This window comes from Alexandromys fortis, unplaced genomic scaffold (assembly GCF_014885135.2).
Source record: "Alexandromys fortis isolate MF-2015 unplaced genomic scaffold, M_Fortis_MF-2015_v1.1 scaffold_51, whole genome shotgun sequence".
Taxonomy (NCBI): Eukaryota; Metazoa; Chordata; class Mammalia; order Rodentia; family Cricetidae; genus Alexandromys; species Alexandromys fortis.
The window spans coordinates 2,574,619-2,594,334 of record NW_026067925.1 but is presented as its reverse complement, the minus strand read 5'-3'; the positions used below and the strand labels follow the sequence as shown (position 1 = coordinate 2,594,334).

Here is a 19,716-nt window from a genome sequence, read left to right as displayed (position 1 = left end):
TTTAAGGGAGAGAGGCAGAGTAGCTGGACTGGCAAATAACTCAGTGGGTAAAAGCCTTTGCCTTGCAAACCTGCAGCCAGAGTTTGAGTCCTGAAAACCATGGTGGAAGGAGAGAACCTTCTGATTTCTCTGTAAGCACGCCATGCTACAACCATAAACACACCACACTCACACACACACACACACACACACACACACACACACACACGTATGCCCACATACAATGATAAATAAAATATGATTTAAAAATAATCAATGAAGTGGAGAAATATGGAATAGGTGAAGAATAAGGCACTTTTGTAGAAAAATGACTGGATTGATAATAGCCCCTCCTATTCATTCATATACTAATTTTTCAACAAATATCTAACATGAGAATACACACACTACACACACACAAACATGATTACTAAGCTAAACCATGTGTAGTCTTCCATGGGAGGAAATTTTGTTAAAATGTCTTGACAAAGAGGGGAAGGGTAAACAGAAGAGTACTCATTTTGACTGAGTCTTGAGGACAGAGAGATTCCTGGTGTATAGACAAAAAGTAGAGAATGTTCTTTGTACAGCAAGCAGCCATAATAACATCATAGGAGAAACATTTGAACTCTTTTCAGAAAGTTTAAAAGCTACAATTCTGCTGAGTAACTGGCAAACTCTTAGTTTTGACAACACGTAGAAGAATTCAAATGCCAGATTAGACCAGAACATCATGTTCGACCAATCATGGGAAACTGGTTAGCATTGTACCACCCTTCAAAAATCTCATACTTTCAGCCCTACAGTGGTGTCACACACCTTTAATTCCAGAACTCAGGAGGCAGAGGCAGGTAGATAGATATCTGTGAGTTCAAGGCCAGCCTGGTCTACAAGAGCTAGTTCCAGTATAGGCTCCAAAGCTTCACAGAGAAACCCTGTCTCAAACAAATAAACAAAAACAAACAAAAAATTTTTTGCTATAAAACACTTTTCTCTGAGCCCTACTGTAGTGTCCAGTATCACCTCAGTGGTGATAATGGACAGTTGTCTTAAACACTTAAAATTTTGATTTTGTTTTGCATCATAGGTTTTTAGAAAACAGAATCTCACTATGTAGCCCAGACTAGACTTGAACTTACCACACTTCTGCCTTCACCTCTTCTCTCTGGGGTTATAGGCATATACATCATATCCAGTTTTAAATATTTTAAATAACGTAAGCATTTATCAAGAACAGTGTAATAGAAAAGTTCTATTTTAAGTAAAACGACAAGACCTGAAATTTTCTTGTTAATACTTTCTAATCAGATTATTTTTCTAGTTAAAATCATTTTTCTATTTTGCTAACACTAGCATGGGCTAGAATATTTATAATGTATATAAAAAGACTAGCCTCAATTGAAACTTATGCAATGCATATTGGTGATGTAATTTAAAAATGCATAAGATAAAATTTTATGCACACAAAACAAAAAAATATGAATTAGTCAGAAAGTAGCTACGACCTTAAGAAAAGGCACACAGTGGTAAGTAATTATTTAAGTGACTATGATGTCCACGTTTTGACATCCAAGAAATTTTCTGAAGTTGTTAGGTTTTAAGGATTTTTGTTTTGTTTTGTAAATAGAAAGGAAAGTATAAAAAAGTTTACTGTCAGAAATGGGGCACGATGTGTGTAAAAAAAGCAAACCTTCACTGGAAAAAAAGAATTCAAAGATTCAAATGGGAAAACATCACTTTGAAGTCAGAATTAATGATTATAAGAGTCTTTTTGAAAGTCATTTTATCTGAGAAATGTGGTGCTGTGGGAGGGAGCACATTCTGCTCCTTCAACCAACATACCGGCCCACTAGGGCATGGTGTATTTTGCTTTAAAAAGCAGTGGTAGCTGTGCACTTGCTCTCTTGCTTCCAGCTTCCGTTTCTGGCTGTTCTTGCTCACGCAGAGTACTGTTGTCTAGGGCAGTGATCTGTACATTTTCCCCTTAAATAAATAACCTTTTTATTAATCATAATTCTAAACTGATTTGGAATTGTTTTGTGACTTATGCCTTCAATGTGGGATAGGCTAAAGTGGGCTTGATCTTGACCCAAAGATAAGTATAATAACTGCCAAATCATATTTCTATACCATAGTTCTTTCTCCACCTATGATACACAAGAGTGATCTGTTATTTCTCCGGCCTCCATTTTAATAAAAAAAAAAAGTGCTTTGCGCCCTTTTTCTAAGGCAGCTACATCAATGTTTACCTAGCATAATCCCCTGAAACCCTGATGACACACGTGGCAAGTGGAGTCTTGACTTTGAGACCCTACAACTCCTTTACCTTGGTGTCTTCATGGGCAAAATGATCTTCTGCAAATCGGGTTTCCCTGATTTCTTCCAGTTCAGGAAGCACCCTTGATTTGGCTTGCAGCTCCGCTACAAAGGATTCGTGCTTCTGATACTTCCCCTGCGTTTAGAAATCAGAGATTTGAGTAACGGAATGCAATCTCATGGGAACACCAAATACTTTTTGTTTCTCCTCTCTATTTTAAGCAGACTTCTCACACCCAGACCTGTACTCAGCAATTTCCCTCGGCCATAGTGGAAACAACCACATCCTGAAGCAAACAAGTATGCACTCAAGGTAGAACAGCTGAACACAACCCCTCAACCAGATGGTCTTTTCTTTTGTAAAATTATCAATAAAACAATATTCTACTCAAGGCTCCACAGACTCCTATGTGAATAAAACCGTGTAATACATGGCGTCACTGAATTCGCTTTTAAAAAGTGCTGCACAATAATGAAATTACCCATTAACAGCTCACAGTGAGCTTTGCTCTTGTCTTATATGAATTAATGCTGCACATATAGATAACCCGGATGTTGCTGCATTATTCCCTTTTTAATACTAATCACCAATTATGATCTTGCTTTGCAGTATGTCAACAGACCAGTGTGGAACTTTCCACCAAACTTGTTCTACACCCTTTAGTTTGAACATAACAACAGCCATGAAGGACTATTTTGAGGAAAGTTAGAAAAGTCCTCACTGCTGAGGAGAAAGGACAGCAGTTGCTTTCGAAGCACTAGTGAATTTTCACTCTCTTAAAAAAAAAGTCAATTGATTCATCATTAATGTCACAATACTGAAAGCACAGGGTATGTCAAGTTTCTTGAGCTTTCGGCCACTATTTTGTATAGCAAGCTCTCGAAAATTGCTGACGTGTCTGAGTACTATTTGTAGGTAGGGTTCTAAAAGTTAAGAAGTAGAAGCGGCCATCATGTAGAAGTAGAACTTTTATCTCTCGTAAGTGGTCTAAGCTTTCTATGACATCTACATGCTTAATTATAAGAATGTGAGTTCTGAGTTTTGAGACTTCAATGTGACGCAGTATGATTCTGTGTTTTCAACAGCTGATATGCAGTCATTTCTTTGGTGTCTATTTTCTTTCTTCTATCGCATATGTCTGACATATACAAATCCTTTTCCTAACTGAATTTGTAAACATCCCATCCCACCACTTTGGCTATGTTCTGTACATAGAATTAGGTTGTGCCTATCCATTGCAATCTTCTGTCCTGTCCTGCCACCTAGGTACCCTGTCCCTTTAAGAGACAAGCCCCACCCACTCCCAATTACCAGCCCCTTGGAGGAGGCAAGAGTATCTCCAGCCTCCTCTCCAACCCCCACACCAACTCCATATACCCTTACCCATTAAATAAACTCTATATCCAAGCTCTCTCTGCATGGCATAGCTGACTGTTTCCCAGGCAGGCAGATTCAGGCCTTCTGCCGCTGCCCCTCCTGAGACCAGCCTTGGGACCCTGAATTATGAATGCTAACACCCACCCCTCAACATTAACCTAAAGAAAAGCTCATTTCATTCTCTAAGAGAACTTAGGGTCAGTTTGGGGGAACATTCCTGGTACTAAGTCACCTGTATGTTTGTGGGTTCATAGCTCTTATCCTTTGCAATGTCAAGCTTCTCCATGATCCATTTCTCCAGGTCATCTGCATCTCTCCTGAAAACTTGATAGTGATAGGACTCTTCAAGCTTCTGACCCCTCTCAGCAACACGCTGCTTGAACCTGTGGTACTGGTCTAACACCTCCTGTCTTCTGTGCTGGATTTCTTCTGCTGTTTCCAAAACCTTTGGTCCACTGCTTTCCACAGCCTAGAAGTTGGAAAGTCTCTTCATGTTTCCAAATATTGTTGTGCATCCCAAGATACATATGTGTGGTAATTATGTCAAATAAAGATTATAAGAAAAAAAATAATGCTTCTGCTGCTACTTCTCATATTTATAACCCTATCCTTCTTATATATTCCAAGACATTGACCCACATTGAATCTGTTTACACATTCTTAAGCCTGTTAATTTATACTGTTGGAGGGGCTGTAATATAACCTATAATTTTTAACTAAAAATAGCTATTGCTTAAATTAATAGCTCTTAATCATCCAAAATATCCTATATAAAGAACAAATTTGGACTGATGGAGCAACATCACAGAATTTCAGATAGAAAAAAAGAAATATTTTGTTCCCTTGTAAGGCTAAACAACATAAATAATTAGTAAGTGCTAACCATACTGTAAATTTAAGGAATAGTCAGGGATAGTTTGTAATTAATTTAATGAATCACACACACAACCATGAATATTTTTCTTCATATTCAAAAATATAGATTATGTATTATATACTCTTCTTATTTGATTTACTAAAGAAATTTTAAAAGCAAAAGAAAATCTAAATTCCACCAGTCTTCTCCTCACTTGTCACAACTGTAAATAATTACTGTTTCAGTAATTGGTTTTTGGAATATAAAATGTTATAGTATTATCAAGACAAAATTATGTTTTAATTTAAAGAAATGAAGTTTGTGTGTAACAATATCCAGGAAAATTTTCATAGGGCCATTTCTAGAAGGCACTTCTTCCCTTTTTTTCTTAGATCTAAAACATGCAGCCCAGAGTTTATATCTTAATGTTTTCTTATTTTTCATAAATAGTTTTCCATGGCCAGTAATTATAGTCATTCCACAGAGACACAAACTATTAAAGGTATCATTTGGTTTCAAATTACCTAGTTGTTTTGTGTATGATATATCTGACTTTAGCAAGTAATTGTTGAGTTTTTATTATTATTAAGTGTAAAGTTCTAGGTCATTTTTAAAAGTGAAACATTCACAAAATAATTAAAATCAAACTTTTCTCCTCCTATAGAGTCAAAAAATATTATTTTTAATGACCCTGGTAAAGATGGCTTTCCTAATTGCATCAGGGATGAGAATTCATTTGTACTTACTGCTTCCTTTGGAGGGTGCTCCATCTCTCCCCAAAGTCTAAAATTCTGCTATATGAAATGTAGTGACGAGAGAAAAATTGTTCTTTGAACGTCTAGTCCACCGCAGATACAAATGTTGGAAACATAAATGTGGCAAAGAGCAAGAGAAAAAAAGTTTTAGAATCCCGCCAAGCACAGACAATCAGCATTATCTCCAGGGGACAGTTTCTGTTGAGGCTGTGGCTGACTTTTACAGACAAGGTGACTCAGCAGTTTTGGGGAGCTGTGGCTCTCATGACCTCAACAGGAATTTACAAAAGAAAAGAAAACAAAGTTTTCAGATGCAAAAGTACAGATGCAAGAGTGACCAAAATGAAAGGCAAGGGGCTGTGTTGGACTGTGTTTTATTCAGTGATCTTTTAAGGTAAATCAGGAAGGAATTCCAGGTTGCTTCTTCTTGGACTCCACAGAGGAGAGCTGAGGGAGTTCAAAGACATGGCTTTCTTGTTCTGATCTTTCTAGGAAGTACACAAAACAACTTTGTCAAGACCCAGCTTCAAGTATTTAACTACCTTTTACTAAATAATTTATTTCAAATTTTGCTCTAGGGTTTTTCTGAAAATTGAAAAATTTTATTTATGATCTCACAGATTAGATTCTTAAAAAAAATTAGATCTAAATGTACCTTTAATCATTCAAATAGAAAGTACAGGATAGTAAGATCTATGAGTGTGTTTATTTTAAAGTTAATTAAACAACATTTTAAAGTTAATTAAATAATAATTATTGTTGGGAAATATATATAAACTATTTATAGCACATTTAAACATGCCAATGAGTCAGAAACCAAATTATTTTACATATATTTAAGGTGGTAGAACTTCCTTCCTATGTATAGTTCCTTTAGGTTACTTTACTAAAGAAAAATAAGAAAACAAAATATGATCATACAATGTTTATTACTCCATGACAAAGCACAAATGTGCTAGCCAGCTCCACCTTTATCCCATTTGCTCTTGTTGTTCATGTTATTGCTTCTTTATCTTTGAAATCATTGTCAAAACCTGTGTCATAAAGCTTTCTCTAGGTTTTCTTCTAACAGTTTTATATTACACTTAAGGCTTTCATATAATGAACTGAATTTTAATGTAATTTAGGATGCATCCAATTTTTTTTATTTATAAAAAATTTATTTATAAAAAGTAGACATCAAAAAAAAATTCAAAATAGTAAGAGGAGACATTTTTAAAAAGCAATAGCCCATTAGGCTGGAAAGCCTAAAAGAATTGGATAAATTTCTAGACATATATAGAAATATGCATCCACTTTTTTAATGTTTTTGTGTTGATATTCAATTTTCATAGCACTCTATTGAAGAACTGTCAATTAGGCCACAATACATGGTGCATGTGTGTGCCACTATAAGTTATTAAACTTTTTATACTTATGGCGAGATGGACACAGAATGTAGAGACCAGAACAATAAATGTTGATGAACTATGAGAAGGCTGTCTAAAATCAAGGAGGAGCAGAATGCCATGATATTCATATTGGTGTGGTCTTGAGTTATTAAGTGACCTCAACCATAACTACAAGATGTAACTTTATATTTCAGTCTCCTATTATGCTTCCACACATTCATTCCAGGATCCTATAAAGTTAATATGAATTAATCATATCGATATATATGGTAAATACTCAACAAACCTCTTGAACAAAAATAAAATATTTTCTTTCTCATTTCAACTCTAAGCAGTGGTTCCTGAGCAATGTGATACAACATATTTTCTCAGTTGCTGCCTTTGTATTTCTTATCAACTTTTATTTGAATATATTAAAACTAAATACAATCTTTAGAAGAAAATGTGAAGGGGCTTTATGAAACTTCTAAGTAATGACTTCTTGAGTCTGAAAAAAAACTGCGGGAACAACAAAAGACAAGTGGTAATCAAGTTGAAAAGCCTGTACACAGTCAAGAGAACAATAAATAAAATCCAAAGGAAACATGTACAAGAGAAAAAAATGATTAAAATATATTTGACAAAAGCATAAAGTCATACCAATATGACTGCCTATACATGAGATAGACAAGAATGGTACCAATAGTCACGCCAAAGTGGATGGGAAACTCACAAAGCCTCACCCTAACAAGGAATTACAGACAACTAAGGAATGTTGAGAGTGGGGAAAATAGTCTTCTCAGAAAAGACACACGGGTAAGATTATACAAAATGAGCAAGATTATATTTAGGTATGAATATGTATATACATATATGCATGTAGCAAAAGTTAATGCAAAAGAAGCCATTAATTTAAAAATAAGCAATCAGGGGTATATGGGAGCATTTGGAGTGAGAAAAGGGAGGAGAAGAAAAGTTGTAACTATAATCTCAAAATTTATAAAAATCTTTTTAAAAAGGTAATGCTTGGCAGACCCCACAGAAAGAATATATGGTCAAAAACTGTGTTCGGTAAGTGAGAGACATAGGGAATATTAATTTTTAATTAAAAACTGAGAATGCATCATGTACATCTGGGTTAAAGAGAAGGCCCAGGAAGGGAACTATCTAATTAAAAAACAGTAATTAGAGTAATGCACGTATGTTCAGATATAGTTACAAGAAAACAGGCTTCGAAGACCTGCAATGATCAAGAGTCAAAGTTAAACCTAAACTTCAAAAGGAGATTTTAATTTAAAAAGTAAATTTAAAATTTTAAAATTAAAAAATTTTAAATTGTTTACTGTTTTGACTCATTTTTTAATCAAACCTCAGGGAAATTATAAAATGAATGATTTTTTACAAGAGAAGTCTTTGGTGCATGGGTGGGGTAATTTGGAGGACTGTCTTTCTGGGTCTTGGTTATCAGCCTTAGCCATATCTATATTCATACAGCATTAATCAGCCCTGAACAGCTTGCTTCAGCTAGGCTTAGGCGTCGGGACAAAGTGAGGTGTTTGATGTTCTACTCTTCGGCTCAGAGGATCCAAGAGCCTCATAGCCAAAAATTTACACTTTCTATTCTGTAAACTTATTTTCAAGTCAAATTTTTCTCTACTCATTCATCAACAAAGACAAATAGACTAATTTAATATGAAATAATTTTCCATAGAAAAGAATAAAATTATTAAGCCATTCTCTTGAGATTTTTACCTTTTATTTTACTGGAGCTACTTCATACTTAAAATTTTCTTTGATTTTTGACTGTTAAGTGGGCTAAGACGATAGAATATATTGTTCAGAAAATAGAAAAAGCCTTCTGTTTGAAGCACAGGATTTCCATAGTCATCTGTAAAAGTCCAGAGATACCTGTCCATTCATATTTATTCCTGCTCAAGTCACAAAAGCCAAGAAATGCCAACAGCTTAAATTCCTATCAACTGGTGAATAGATAATGAAAATGTGATACTTTTATACAGTAGAATATTATCTACATATTAAGAAAATTTAAATTATGGAAGCTACAAGTAAAGAGTTGGAGAGAGAAGCTGTCATTCTGAATGAACTAACCCAGACCGACCCAGGATAAGAAGCATAATGTTCATACTGTCGCTCATTTGTAGGTGTTAGATTTGAATCTTAAGACATGTGTGTGTCACATGGAATACCTACTGAAGTCCGGAAATTAGTAAAGAACTGCAGGAAGGAGGGCCTTCAAGAGAGGGGAGGAAAAATGCTGTAAAGAGTTAAGGAGGATTAACGAAGCAGAAAGGGTTAAAGCAGGGTGAAGAAAGCAGGAGAGAAGAGGGTTAAGGAAGGAAAACAAACACTGAAGATGCTTGAAGAGTCGAATGTAAACTATAGAAATGTCCGAAAATACATAGGTGGTGTGGGAAGTCCTTCTGTTTATGTGTTGCTTATTGGTTAATGAATAAAGAAGCTGCTTTCAGCCAATGGCTTAACAGAATATAGCCAAGCTGGAAGATATGTCTTCCAGCTTGGCTATATTCTGGAGAGAGAGAGAGAGAGAGAGAGAGAGAGAGAGAGAGAGAGAGAGAGAGAGAGAGAGAGAGAGANGAGAGAGAGAGAGAGAGAGAGAGAGAGAGAGAGAAGGCAGAGTCAGTGAAAAGCCATGTAGCCCTGCTGGAGACAGATGCCAGACTTAACCTTGCGAGTAAGCCATAGCCATGTGGTGATACACAGATTAATAGAAATGGGTTAATTTAAGATATAAGCATTAGCCAGAAATACGTTTAAGCTATTGGCCAAGGAGTGATTTAAATAATATAGTTTCTGTGTAATTATTTCAGGACAGAGCAGCTGAGAACAAACAAGCAGCCTCCCCAACACATAGGTTTAACACATAAAATATTTAAGTGTAGTTAGTTCATAATAGGAGGACAAAGCCCCTGTTATGAGGCCACAGGCCATCAAATAAAAGAATCCAGTGCCAGGAATGGCTTTCTTCTTTTGGTAATCTTGATGCTTTAAATGAGATGTCTTCCGTAGTCTTTGCTCCCTCATTGGTGGTGCTATACGGAAGTTTTAGAAGATGTAGCCTCACTGGGAGCAGGTATGTCACCAGAGGCAGGCTTTGAGAATTTTAAGACATACCACTTCAATTGACATTTTCTGCTTCATGCTTGTGGTTTAAGATGGGAATTCTCAGCTACTGCTTCGGCCACCATGTCTGAAACTAGCTGCCTCTGCTCATCCATCATGGACGCTAACCTTCTCAAACTGTAAACTTGCTCTTTGACAAGTTGCCTTGGGCATAGTGTTTCATCACAGCAATAGAAAAAGTAACTAAAACAGGATTGTTGTGAGTCCCAGACATTCCAAGCTAGTGCCACTGCTTCTGTGGGAGGTCCTTGGGAAAGTTTAGAGGGAGGCAGCCATTCTCAGGTGCATTTGGCTGGCAGCGGAGTACTATCACATGGCACGGAGAATGCTAATATTGATGAGTGGTACTTATTGCCAGACAGTTTCCTTCAGATGAAACTAAATGCCAGGGGCTGGGCTGATGTGCACCTTTGACTGACAATTGGTAGAACTTTTAGTTTTAGGCCCGATATTTTAAGCAAGCAGAGAATAGTTACCTGAGCTGCTTGTTCATTGCCTGGCCAGATGCCATTGTAACAATCTGACTGCTTTGACTATTTCATGGACAGTTTGGGGAGCTACTGTCCAGGTGCAATGAATACTCCAGCCACAATGCCCAATTTAGAAGACCTTGCTGTGGCCATGACCTTGCTATATAAACTATAATTAATACACAGGTCTTAGAAGCACTGAAATCAAGACAAGCCTCTGAATTCCCAGGTGACTCCAAAGCTATTGTCACTCAAGGAAAATACCTCCTCAGTAACTCAGTAAGAAGCCAGTGATTGGTGCAATATGTAGGACTTATTTAAAGCCTATGATTAGTCCCTATGCATATGTGATTAGTGTAAGAAGAAGCTTCATTGTTTGATACAAATGAAGTTTACTATATAACCAGGCCTTACAGTTCCTTCTCTGAGTCAGCCAGAAGGCATCTCCTTGTGTTGATGTGACATTCAGCTCAATAGGAGGCTTTTTTCCTGCTTTGGTGTGATCTATTTAATTGGTAGAGCATGCTAAGCTGGTAACACAAAGAGGAGGCAGTGATGTCAGCGATCACAACAGCTGAGAAGTAGCAAGTGTGGCAACGAGGCACTGGAAGAGCTCCCGGAAGCAACTAGAAACAGAAATGTCAGGGAGTAGAGACCGCGGACACAAGAATGGCAGGAGTTAAGGGTGGGTGGAAAGCAAAGAGTGTGGGAGGTAGAAAGCTGTGAAGTGGCTGAGGATGAGAGAATGCAAGTGCTGGTCCCTGGGAGAGTTCCAAAATGCCCAGAGATATGCCAACCCTCAAGAACAGAAGGTCTTGGTACCATGGACCTGAAAACCATAATACTAACCTGTCTTAGTTAGGGTTTCTATTGCTGCGATAAAACACCATGACCAAAAAGCAAGGTGGGGAGGAAAGGGTTTATTTGGCTTACACTTTAGCATTGCCATTCATCACTGAAGGAAGTCAGGACAGGAACTCAAACAGGGAAAGATCCCAGAGGCAGGAGCTGATGCAGAGACTGTGGAGAGGAGCTGTTTACTGGCTTGCTTCCCCTAGTCCTCTCAGCCTTTCTTATAGACGAAGGACTACCAGCCCAGGAATGACACTACCTCCCATGGGCCTTTCCTCATTGATGACCAATTGAGAAAATGTCTTATAACTGGATCACATGGAGGCATTTTATCAAGTGAGGCTCCTTCTTCTCTGATGACTCTAACTTGTGTTAAATTGACACGCAAAACCAGCCAGGGCAACTGAACCCCTTTCTAACTGACACATAAGTCCTTTACTATTTCTTAACTTGTTTTTAAAACAAACTTTTCTCATTTTATATAACAGTCCCAGTTTTATCTCTCTTCTCTCTTCCCACTTCCCCCACATTCCACCCACCTTACCCCCCATCCATTTCTCAGAGAGGGCAAAGATCCCCATGGGGAGCCAACAAAGTCTGGCATATCACTATGAGGCAGTACCAAGGCCCCCCTCCTTATATCTAGGATGAGCAAGGTATTCCTCCAAAGAGAATGGGCTCCTAAAAGCCAGTTCAAGCACTAGAAATAAATCCTGGTCCCACAACCAGTGGCATCAAAGACTGCTCCAGTCACACAACTGTCACCCACATTCAGAGAGCCCAGTTTGTGCCTATGCAGGTTCCCCGCTGTCAGTTTAGAGTCAGTAAGCTCCCACTAGCTCAGGTCATCTGTTCTGTAGGTATCCCCATCATGGTCTTGACCCCCTTTGCTTTTCCCTCTCTTTGACTTTCCTCTGGAAACTCAGTCCAATGCTAGCTGTGAATCTCTGCATTTGCTTCCATCAGTTGCTGGATGGAGGTTCTATGGTGACATTTAAGATATTCATCTGTCTGACTACAGTGTGAAGCCAGTTTGGGCACCCTGTCCTCTACTGCTTAGGGTCTTAGCTGGAGTCATCCTGGTAGATTCCTGGGAATTTCCCTAGTGCCAGGTTTCTTGCTAGCTCCATAATGGTTCCATTAATTATCTCTTTCCTTTCTCTCCCTCTCTGTCCTTCCCCCATCTTGACCATCCTGCCCCCTTATGTTCTCTTTCCCCTTCCCTTCTCTCCTCCCCCTCCCCTTCCACCCTCTCTGACACCTTTTCAATGCTGCTGTTCTTGGTAGTAGTCCCATGGTACCAGCATATCCAAAACTCTGATGTCTTCTGAAGTTGGGCTGCACTTTCAACAGCCTTCATAGGCTTTCTTCATGTGCCAAGCTTCAACTCCTTTATATGACCCGTTCAGTACCTGTCCTTCTACTTCACCAGTGACCTCTTCTGGCTTCCCACAGTGCCAAGCCTCAGCTACTCTCCATGGCCCTTTCATGTCTTCAAAACCAGGACCACCTGGTGACTCTTTTTTTTCCTCTTTGTATATTCGATTATTGATATTATAATTTATAAATTTTACATCATATGTTCATTAACCAAGTATTATAATTATGGATATTTATTTTTTTATTTATGAAAGAATTAATATGAACTTCTGACTCTTAACAATGATCTTTAATGCGCAATCCAGATGTGCAATTTTAGATGCTCAATCCAGATGTTTGTGATCCAGATGTGCATTCCAGCTGTAGTCCAGATGTGCAATCCAGATGTGATATCCAGCTGCAGTCCAGATGTATTCCAGATGTGCGAACCAGCTGTTCATTCCAGCTGTAGTCCAGATGTGATATCCAGCTGTAGTCCAGATGTTCATTCCAGATGTGCGGTCCAGATGTTCAATATATATTGAATAAATATACATTCCTTCCTCCTCCCTCCTTCCCTCCCTCTTTTTCTCCCTCCCAAAAATCCCATCCAGATGGAACATTTCCTCCGAATTATGGATATTTAAAATACATTTGTTTTTAAACTTCTTACTAGAGTTAAAATTGTTTTAAATCAACATTATATTATTAGAAAATTTTGAATTTGACCATATTGTGATATGATAAGCACTTACACAGCCTGCATTCCCTCCTTCCTTCTTCCCTTCCCTCCCTTCCTCCCTCCCTCCCTTCCTCCCTTCTTTTTTGGTTTGAGACAGGGTGGGTCTCACTGTGTAGCCCCAGTTGAGCTAGAGTACACCATGTACACAGGTTGACCTCAAGCTTGCAACAACCTTGCTTCAGCCTCCTTGGTTCAGGTATTGTACTTGACCTCTCATCATCCATCATCGTACTTGGCCTCTCAGCTGTTTTGTGTATAAGGCAGATTTAACGGTGGTTTTGTATAACAGTTGGTACTACCAACAGTGCAACAGTTGGTACTAGCTGCTTTCTCTCCCTTTCACTTTGCTTCCTGGTCCCTGGAAAGTGAGCTTGGCTGCCCCGCTCACCACCAGCCACCATGCAGGGCCTCACCATAGGCCCAGAGCAATGGGTTCTCGTGATTTTGGTCTCAAACCTCTGCGAGTGTGAGCCAAAATAAATGTTCTATATTTTTGGTTGTTGGCCCCAGGTGTTTTGCACAGGAATAAAATCATTGTACTTATTTCTTTGAGTCTTGAGCCTTGTTTTGTTCCTGCCTGGCTCAAGAGAATATATGTCTGCAGATTTTTCTAGTGTTCCATGTTAGGTAAGACATTAAAGGTTCTCCTAGAAAGTTCCAAGGCACACTGTGGCATCTGGATACATTCATTTTGTTCTCCCCTCTTTACTGGAGAAACTGTATATCTTGGAGGATTCTCCTGGTATAGGGAAATTCACGTCTTACCATCTTGTCAACATCGCCCATCTTTCCATTTCCCTTTCTTAGTGGTGAAACTGACGCTGTGGTACTAGTTGTCACAGTTGTTGTCACTGTTCTGCAGCCACGGCACACGACATGGGCTAGGTGTGAAGAAAAGAGAGTTATCTAATTCATAGCTTTAAATGCCAAAGGTTCAAGACCGAGTGGTGGGCATGATTGCGTGGCCCCAGGGAAAGGTCTCGTGATGTGCCATCATGGTGGGACATCACGTGTGAGCAATTTCGTGGAGTGAGAGAGAGAAATTGTTTGGAGGTAGATAGATAGATGGTAGGTAGACAGAGGGATGGATATGGGGACACCGTGAGAGGACTGAGAGAATGAGGAGGGACTAGTATTCCTCTTTCTTAACAGTTTTTTCTACAGAACCCAAGGTCCCTGGAGAGCAATGCGGACCTCCACCAGGGCAGTGTCCCCAGTGGCCTCACTACGCTTTACTAGGCTCTACTTCTCAGAGTTTCTATCACTTCCTAGCATTACTGCATAAGGACAAAGCTCCCAAGACATGACCCTTTGGCAGATATACTTAAATCATACCAGTAAGTGATACAACATTTATATTTAAATACGTTAAAGTGAAATAGTAATTTAATTGATTTAAGACAAAAATCAAAGAAATAACTACTTGGGGTATTCAAACTGCAAACCATGAGGATTTAGCTCTTGGTGGCTTAGCTTTTCCATGGTTTTGTATGTTCTTTCTTTCCAACTGTTACTACCTGTGAGTCTCCCCTGCAACTTGCAGCTTTTCCACGTGAGCCCTACCGTTCCCTTTCCTTCTGGTCTTCTGTCCTTCCAAGTCTCTGCAGTGATTTGTTCTTTCCTAATGAGAGTTTCTTGTCTGCTACCCAAAACTAGATGCAGTGTTTCATGGGGTCTGAACCACGGAGAGTGTGATGGTCTCTATCACTGCCCTGTGACAACAAGGCAACAATAGCACTTGAAATGCAGTCCCCCTTTTAAACAATGCCCATTGTACTTTTGTTTCCTATTGGGCTTGGAATCAACTAAAACTCTCAGGTGTTTCTTATAAGACCAATGTCAAATTGAGTTTTCTTAAGACTCTAGCACAATTGATTAAAAAAGCAAATAAACAACATATAAAATGTCAGACTTGCTATTAAATTTTACTTTGATTTCTGCTTACCAGTGATCCAGCCTATTCCAATATTTTTGGATTTTTATTTTCTCTTTTGATTTATTATCTATTTTCCTAGCACTATGCTGAAAGTTAAAAACGTTTGCTATGATTTTATACAAGTAATTAATTTAGAAAAAAAATGAACAGAAAAAAGCCAAAGCTGAGGTTTTCTGTATCTCATTAGAGGGTCCCTTTAGGCTCACATCAAACCTTAGAACAAGGTTAAAAAAATTTCCTTTAAATTTACAGATGTAGATAAACAACAGTTCAGTTCTAGTGAGCTTGTCCTTGTAAGTAGTTTGACATTTCTCCCTTATCAGTTTTAATATTATTTGTTTTCTTTGTGTTTTTACATCACGACTATAATATCCCATGGGGAGGCTGTTCTGTGGGCATGTCTATATAATGTTCCAAGTGCTTCTGCTCTTAGATATTTGCTCAGTCATTCCTTTGTTGGAAACTGGTTGCCTAGGAGCATCTCCATAAACAACTACTTAATTTTCAGTCTTTGAGCAGTCGTTCTTGTTTGTCATGGCTCTGCAAGGCTTTATAACTAAGTGGTGTCTGCTAGCATTCTAAAATACAGTTCCTAACAAAGGACCCTGAGTAATATTTTTAAGATGTTAGGACATCACCCATAGGTCAGAGCAAACTAATGCCTGACCTAATAGCTATTCATTCTATATCTCTTAATTGCTTAACATTGGCTACAAAGGGTTTATTGGCACTAACTTCTTGATGTCTGTCACATACACTTAAATCAGATAGAACAGTATATATCCCATCTTGACAATGAAGAACAATCTAGATAAAAGTACTAGATGATTGTCAACGATGTCTTCAGAGATATTAGTTAGAGACAAAGAAAGAAACTGCTAAAATCAAAATGAAGACACATCCTGAATGGTAGGACTTGCTTGTAATCCAGCACTTGGGGTACTGAAGCAGGAGGATGATAAGTTTAAAGCCAACCCAGAAGTACTTGCTATCTTAGGGTTTCTATCGATGTGAAGAGACACCATGACCACGGCAACTCTTATGAAGGACTTTAATTTTTTGGGTGACTGGATTACAGTTCACTGGTTCTCCGTTATCATCATGGTGGGACATAGCAGCGTGCCAGCAAACATGGTGCTGGAGAAACAGCTGAGAGTCATCCATCTTGCAGGTAAAAGGAAGTGGTCTGAGACACTGGGGAAGTATCTTGAGCATTTTACGAGACCTCAAAGCCCACCTCCAAGTGACATACTTCCTCCAACAAGACCATACCTCTAAGTAGTACCACTCCCTTTGGGTACTATTTTCTTTCAACCCATCACACTTTGAGTTTCTCTCCGTTTAGTTTGATGTTAGCTGTTGGCTTGCTGTATATAGCTTTTATTATATTTAGGTATGACCCTTGTATCCCTAATCTCTCCAAGACTTTTATCATAAAGGGATGTTGAATTTTGTCAAATGCTTTTTCAGCATCTAATGAAATGATCATATGGTGTTTTTTCTTTCAGTTTGTTTATATGATGGATTACATTGATAGATTTTCGTATGTTGAACCAGCCCTGCATCTCTGGGATGAAGCCTACTTGATCATAATGCATCTGGTGACTCTTTCACATTATCAGTTCCCACAACTTTGGCCATTGCTGGAACATAGCTTCTCTCTACTCTCAAAACACTTCCCAGATTTCACCTCAGTGACGCTGGTCTCTTCTTAACCACTGCTAATATGGGAGATTATTGGAATGATTTCCAGAATGCAGTCCAGTGATGACTATCTCTGAAGCAAAAGTCCAAAAAAATCCAGTAGATGCTCAGTCCCTCAAAACTGGGTGTCTCAGCCAGTCTTCTTTAGATGCTGGAATCCAGAAGTAGGCTCCCATGCAAATGAAGGAATGGATTATTGATAAGCCAAAGTCAAACAGGCAGAGACTGAAAAAATGCTTCCTTCTTCCATTACCCTCATATAGGCTTCCAGTGAAAGGTGTGGCCCAGATTAAAGGTGTGCCTTCTATCCTAGAGATCCAGATTAAAGATCTCAAGTTCTAGACCACAGGTGTGCCCCTATTTCTGGATTGTAGTTCATTTCCGATAAAGTCAAACTGACGCCTAAGCATAGCCATCACATAACCCAAGAGTTGAGGGTTGACATGTAGAATTTGAAATCTCTTTCACTGGCCATCACCAACTGCTAATGAACTATGGGTCACTGTTCAGTGAGTGCAGGTCATTGCCAGTCTAGAACCATTATAGCAAGTCTCTGACTTGAATAGCAGATATTGTAAATTTCTGAACCCTAGCTATTGGAGCTGCAAGCTTCAAGTTCTTAAGATTGCAAGCTATAAGCCTCTGGAGCTCGGAGTCAAGATCATGGGTCTCAGGATAGTTCTCTGAAAACCATGCCTTGGCTATTTGTGATTTGCATCATGATAGAGCAAATAGAACGCCAGTCAACTAATCTCCCAGGTAATATAGTACCTCTCTATTTTCACAAAGCAACAGTATTAGAAAATACTTCCTGGGTGGTTAAAGCAAAGCTTTTGGAGAAGGTTACCTCCAGATTTGAATTATAGCTTAGCCTTTTGTAAAAAGTCACTTTACTGCTATAAACCAATTTTCTCTTTTATAATAGGAATGAGAAAAATGAATATTACAAATTACTCTTTAAAACACTAAATTGGAGACAATTAATAGAGTGCTTAAAATAGAAATGTGCAATAAATAGAAAATTGCATTGTTAGTTTCAAAAAATACAAATCCAAGTATGAATTCATATTTTTATTTTATTTTTGCAATAATATTGGGTTAATAAATGTAGTAAAATTTTTGTTAAACAAATATGTCAATAACTTAAAGTCAACAGAGAATGTATTAGTAGCTCCCATTATATCCAATCAGAAAGCATGTTTCTTGAATTCTGTATACTTATGAAGATTATATTTACAATGTAATGTACCCTTAATGTCGCCATACAACAAGTTTTAACTTCTCCCTTTTCTCTATTTTTTCCATTAGCTTGGAATAGTTTGTGCTAAACACATGCATACACAGACACACACACACAAATGTGTGCGCACACACACACACAAATATGCACAGGCAAGTTAATGAAAAGGCTATAATAATTTGCAGTGATTGTGTTTGACTGTGGAAGGTTTCTAGGCAGAGTAGCAAACTAAGATCTACATTTCAAGAAAAAAAACATTCTGTAGAAAGTAGGAGTCTTGGCTTCAATGTTGGAAAGTGTGGAGGTAAGAATTAGCTATATTAATTTCTAAAGGCATTGACTGTATCTAGAAAACAATTATGTAATACAAAATTTAAAGGTGTCGTGGTCAGAAAAAGAAATGAGATAATTTTTTCATACAGCAGTTAATTATAAGCATCATTTTTATAATGATACTACCAAAAACAAGGGAATGGTGTTCACTAAGTACTAAAGGAGCATCAAAATACAACATTTTTCTTTAAATTTTGTGAAATTGCAAATTTAAAGACTTAGAATGTATAATATTAAGGGAGGTCACACATTCCCAGGTGGAAAAATAATCACAAGTTCCAACAGCATTGCTTGAATCCCCTTGTTGCTTTTCTCTCATTTCAAAAATAAAGTATCCTGTGCAGTCTTATTTTAACTTCTACCCACAACAGAAAGCTTTTTTTTTTATTTTCCTCCTTTTCCCCAGTCAAGCTCAGCACTAAATGGCTCTGGGTATTGAAATGTAAGACCTTCCTTGTTATCTCTGTTTTTCTATAGATTTTAGGAATGAAGATGAAAGATTGTGATACAGAAGCAAGGAAAGTAGGCTGGCAGCTCCAGGATTTGTGCTAGTGGAAGAAAGATGGATAAAGTTTTGCCAATATATACAGAGTAATGAGTCTTATCCTATCCAAACTGAAGCATGGGTACTGGAGAAAATGGCTCCTAATGAAACACACATGACAAGATGTTAGCAAAGGGAGCCTTTAACACTGAACCACTGAGAGTATGGGATCTTGATAGCCTAGAGAATAAATGAATTTCTATTCAGTATGTTGACCTGTTAGCTGTAACATTAAACTTAGAGTGGTGATGCTGGTCTAGTAGTTAGACATTATTATATACATTGCTTAATATTCATGACACACAAGAGTATACTGAAAACATAAATTTTAATTTATTATGAGAGACTGATCATTTGGTGTGTAACTTAATTTAAATTCAAATACTCAATTTAAAGGTTAGTGTTGTTTCTCAATTCTATACAGAGTGGCACTTCATTTTATGAAGACTCTACACTTAATGTCCAACAAGCAATTTTTTTTGACAGGGTCTCTCTATGTAGCCCCAACCATTCTGGAACTCTCTAAGTAGACAAGCTTGCCTCAAACACACAGGGATGCACCTGCCTCTGCCTCTCAAATTTTGGGGTTAATGTTGTGCACCACCCCATCAGCCCTGTTGTCTTCTTTGTTGTTTAATTGTATTGAGGATAGACCTCAGGGCCTCATGCATGTTAGATCAGCACTTTACCAGCTGAGTTTCATTTCAAATAATAAAATAA

General features: G+C 38.0%; 1 protein-coding gene across 1 annotated transcript in view; it reads right to left on the bottom strand.

Moving 5' to 3' along the window:
* The window catches only part of Spta1 (spectrin alpha, erythrocytic 1), a 77,019-nt gene extending 60,680 nt beyond the window's left edge, over positions 1-16,339 (bottom strand). The window contains exons 1-4 of the mRNA XM_050142801.1: positions 16,252-16,339; positions 14,005-14,120; positions 3,906-4,142; positions 2,306-2,431 (exon numbers count right to left, since the gene is read on the bottom strand). Coding sequence (XP_049998758.1) covers positions 2,306-2,431; positions 3,906-4,142; positions 14,005-14,120; positions 16,252-16,339 — 567 coding nt within the window. The remainder of the gene's footprint in view (positions 1-2,305; positions 2,432-3,905; positions 4,143-14,004; positions 14,121-16,251) is intronic.
* Between the last annotated feature and the right edge of the window lie 3,377 nt (positions 16,340-19,716).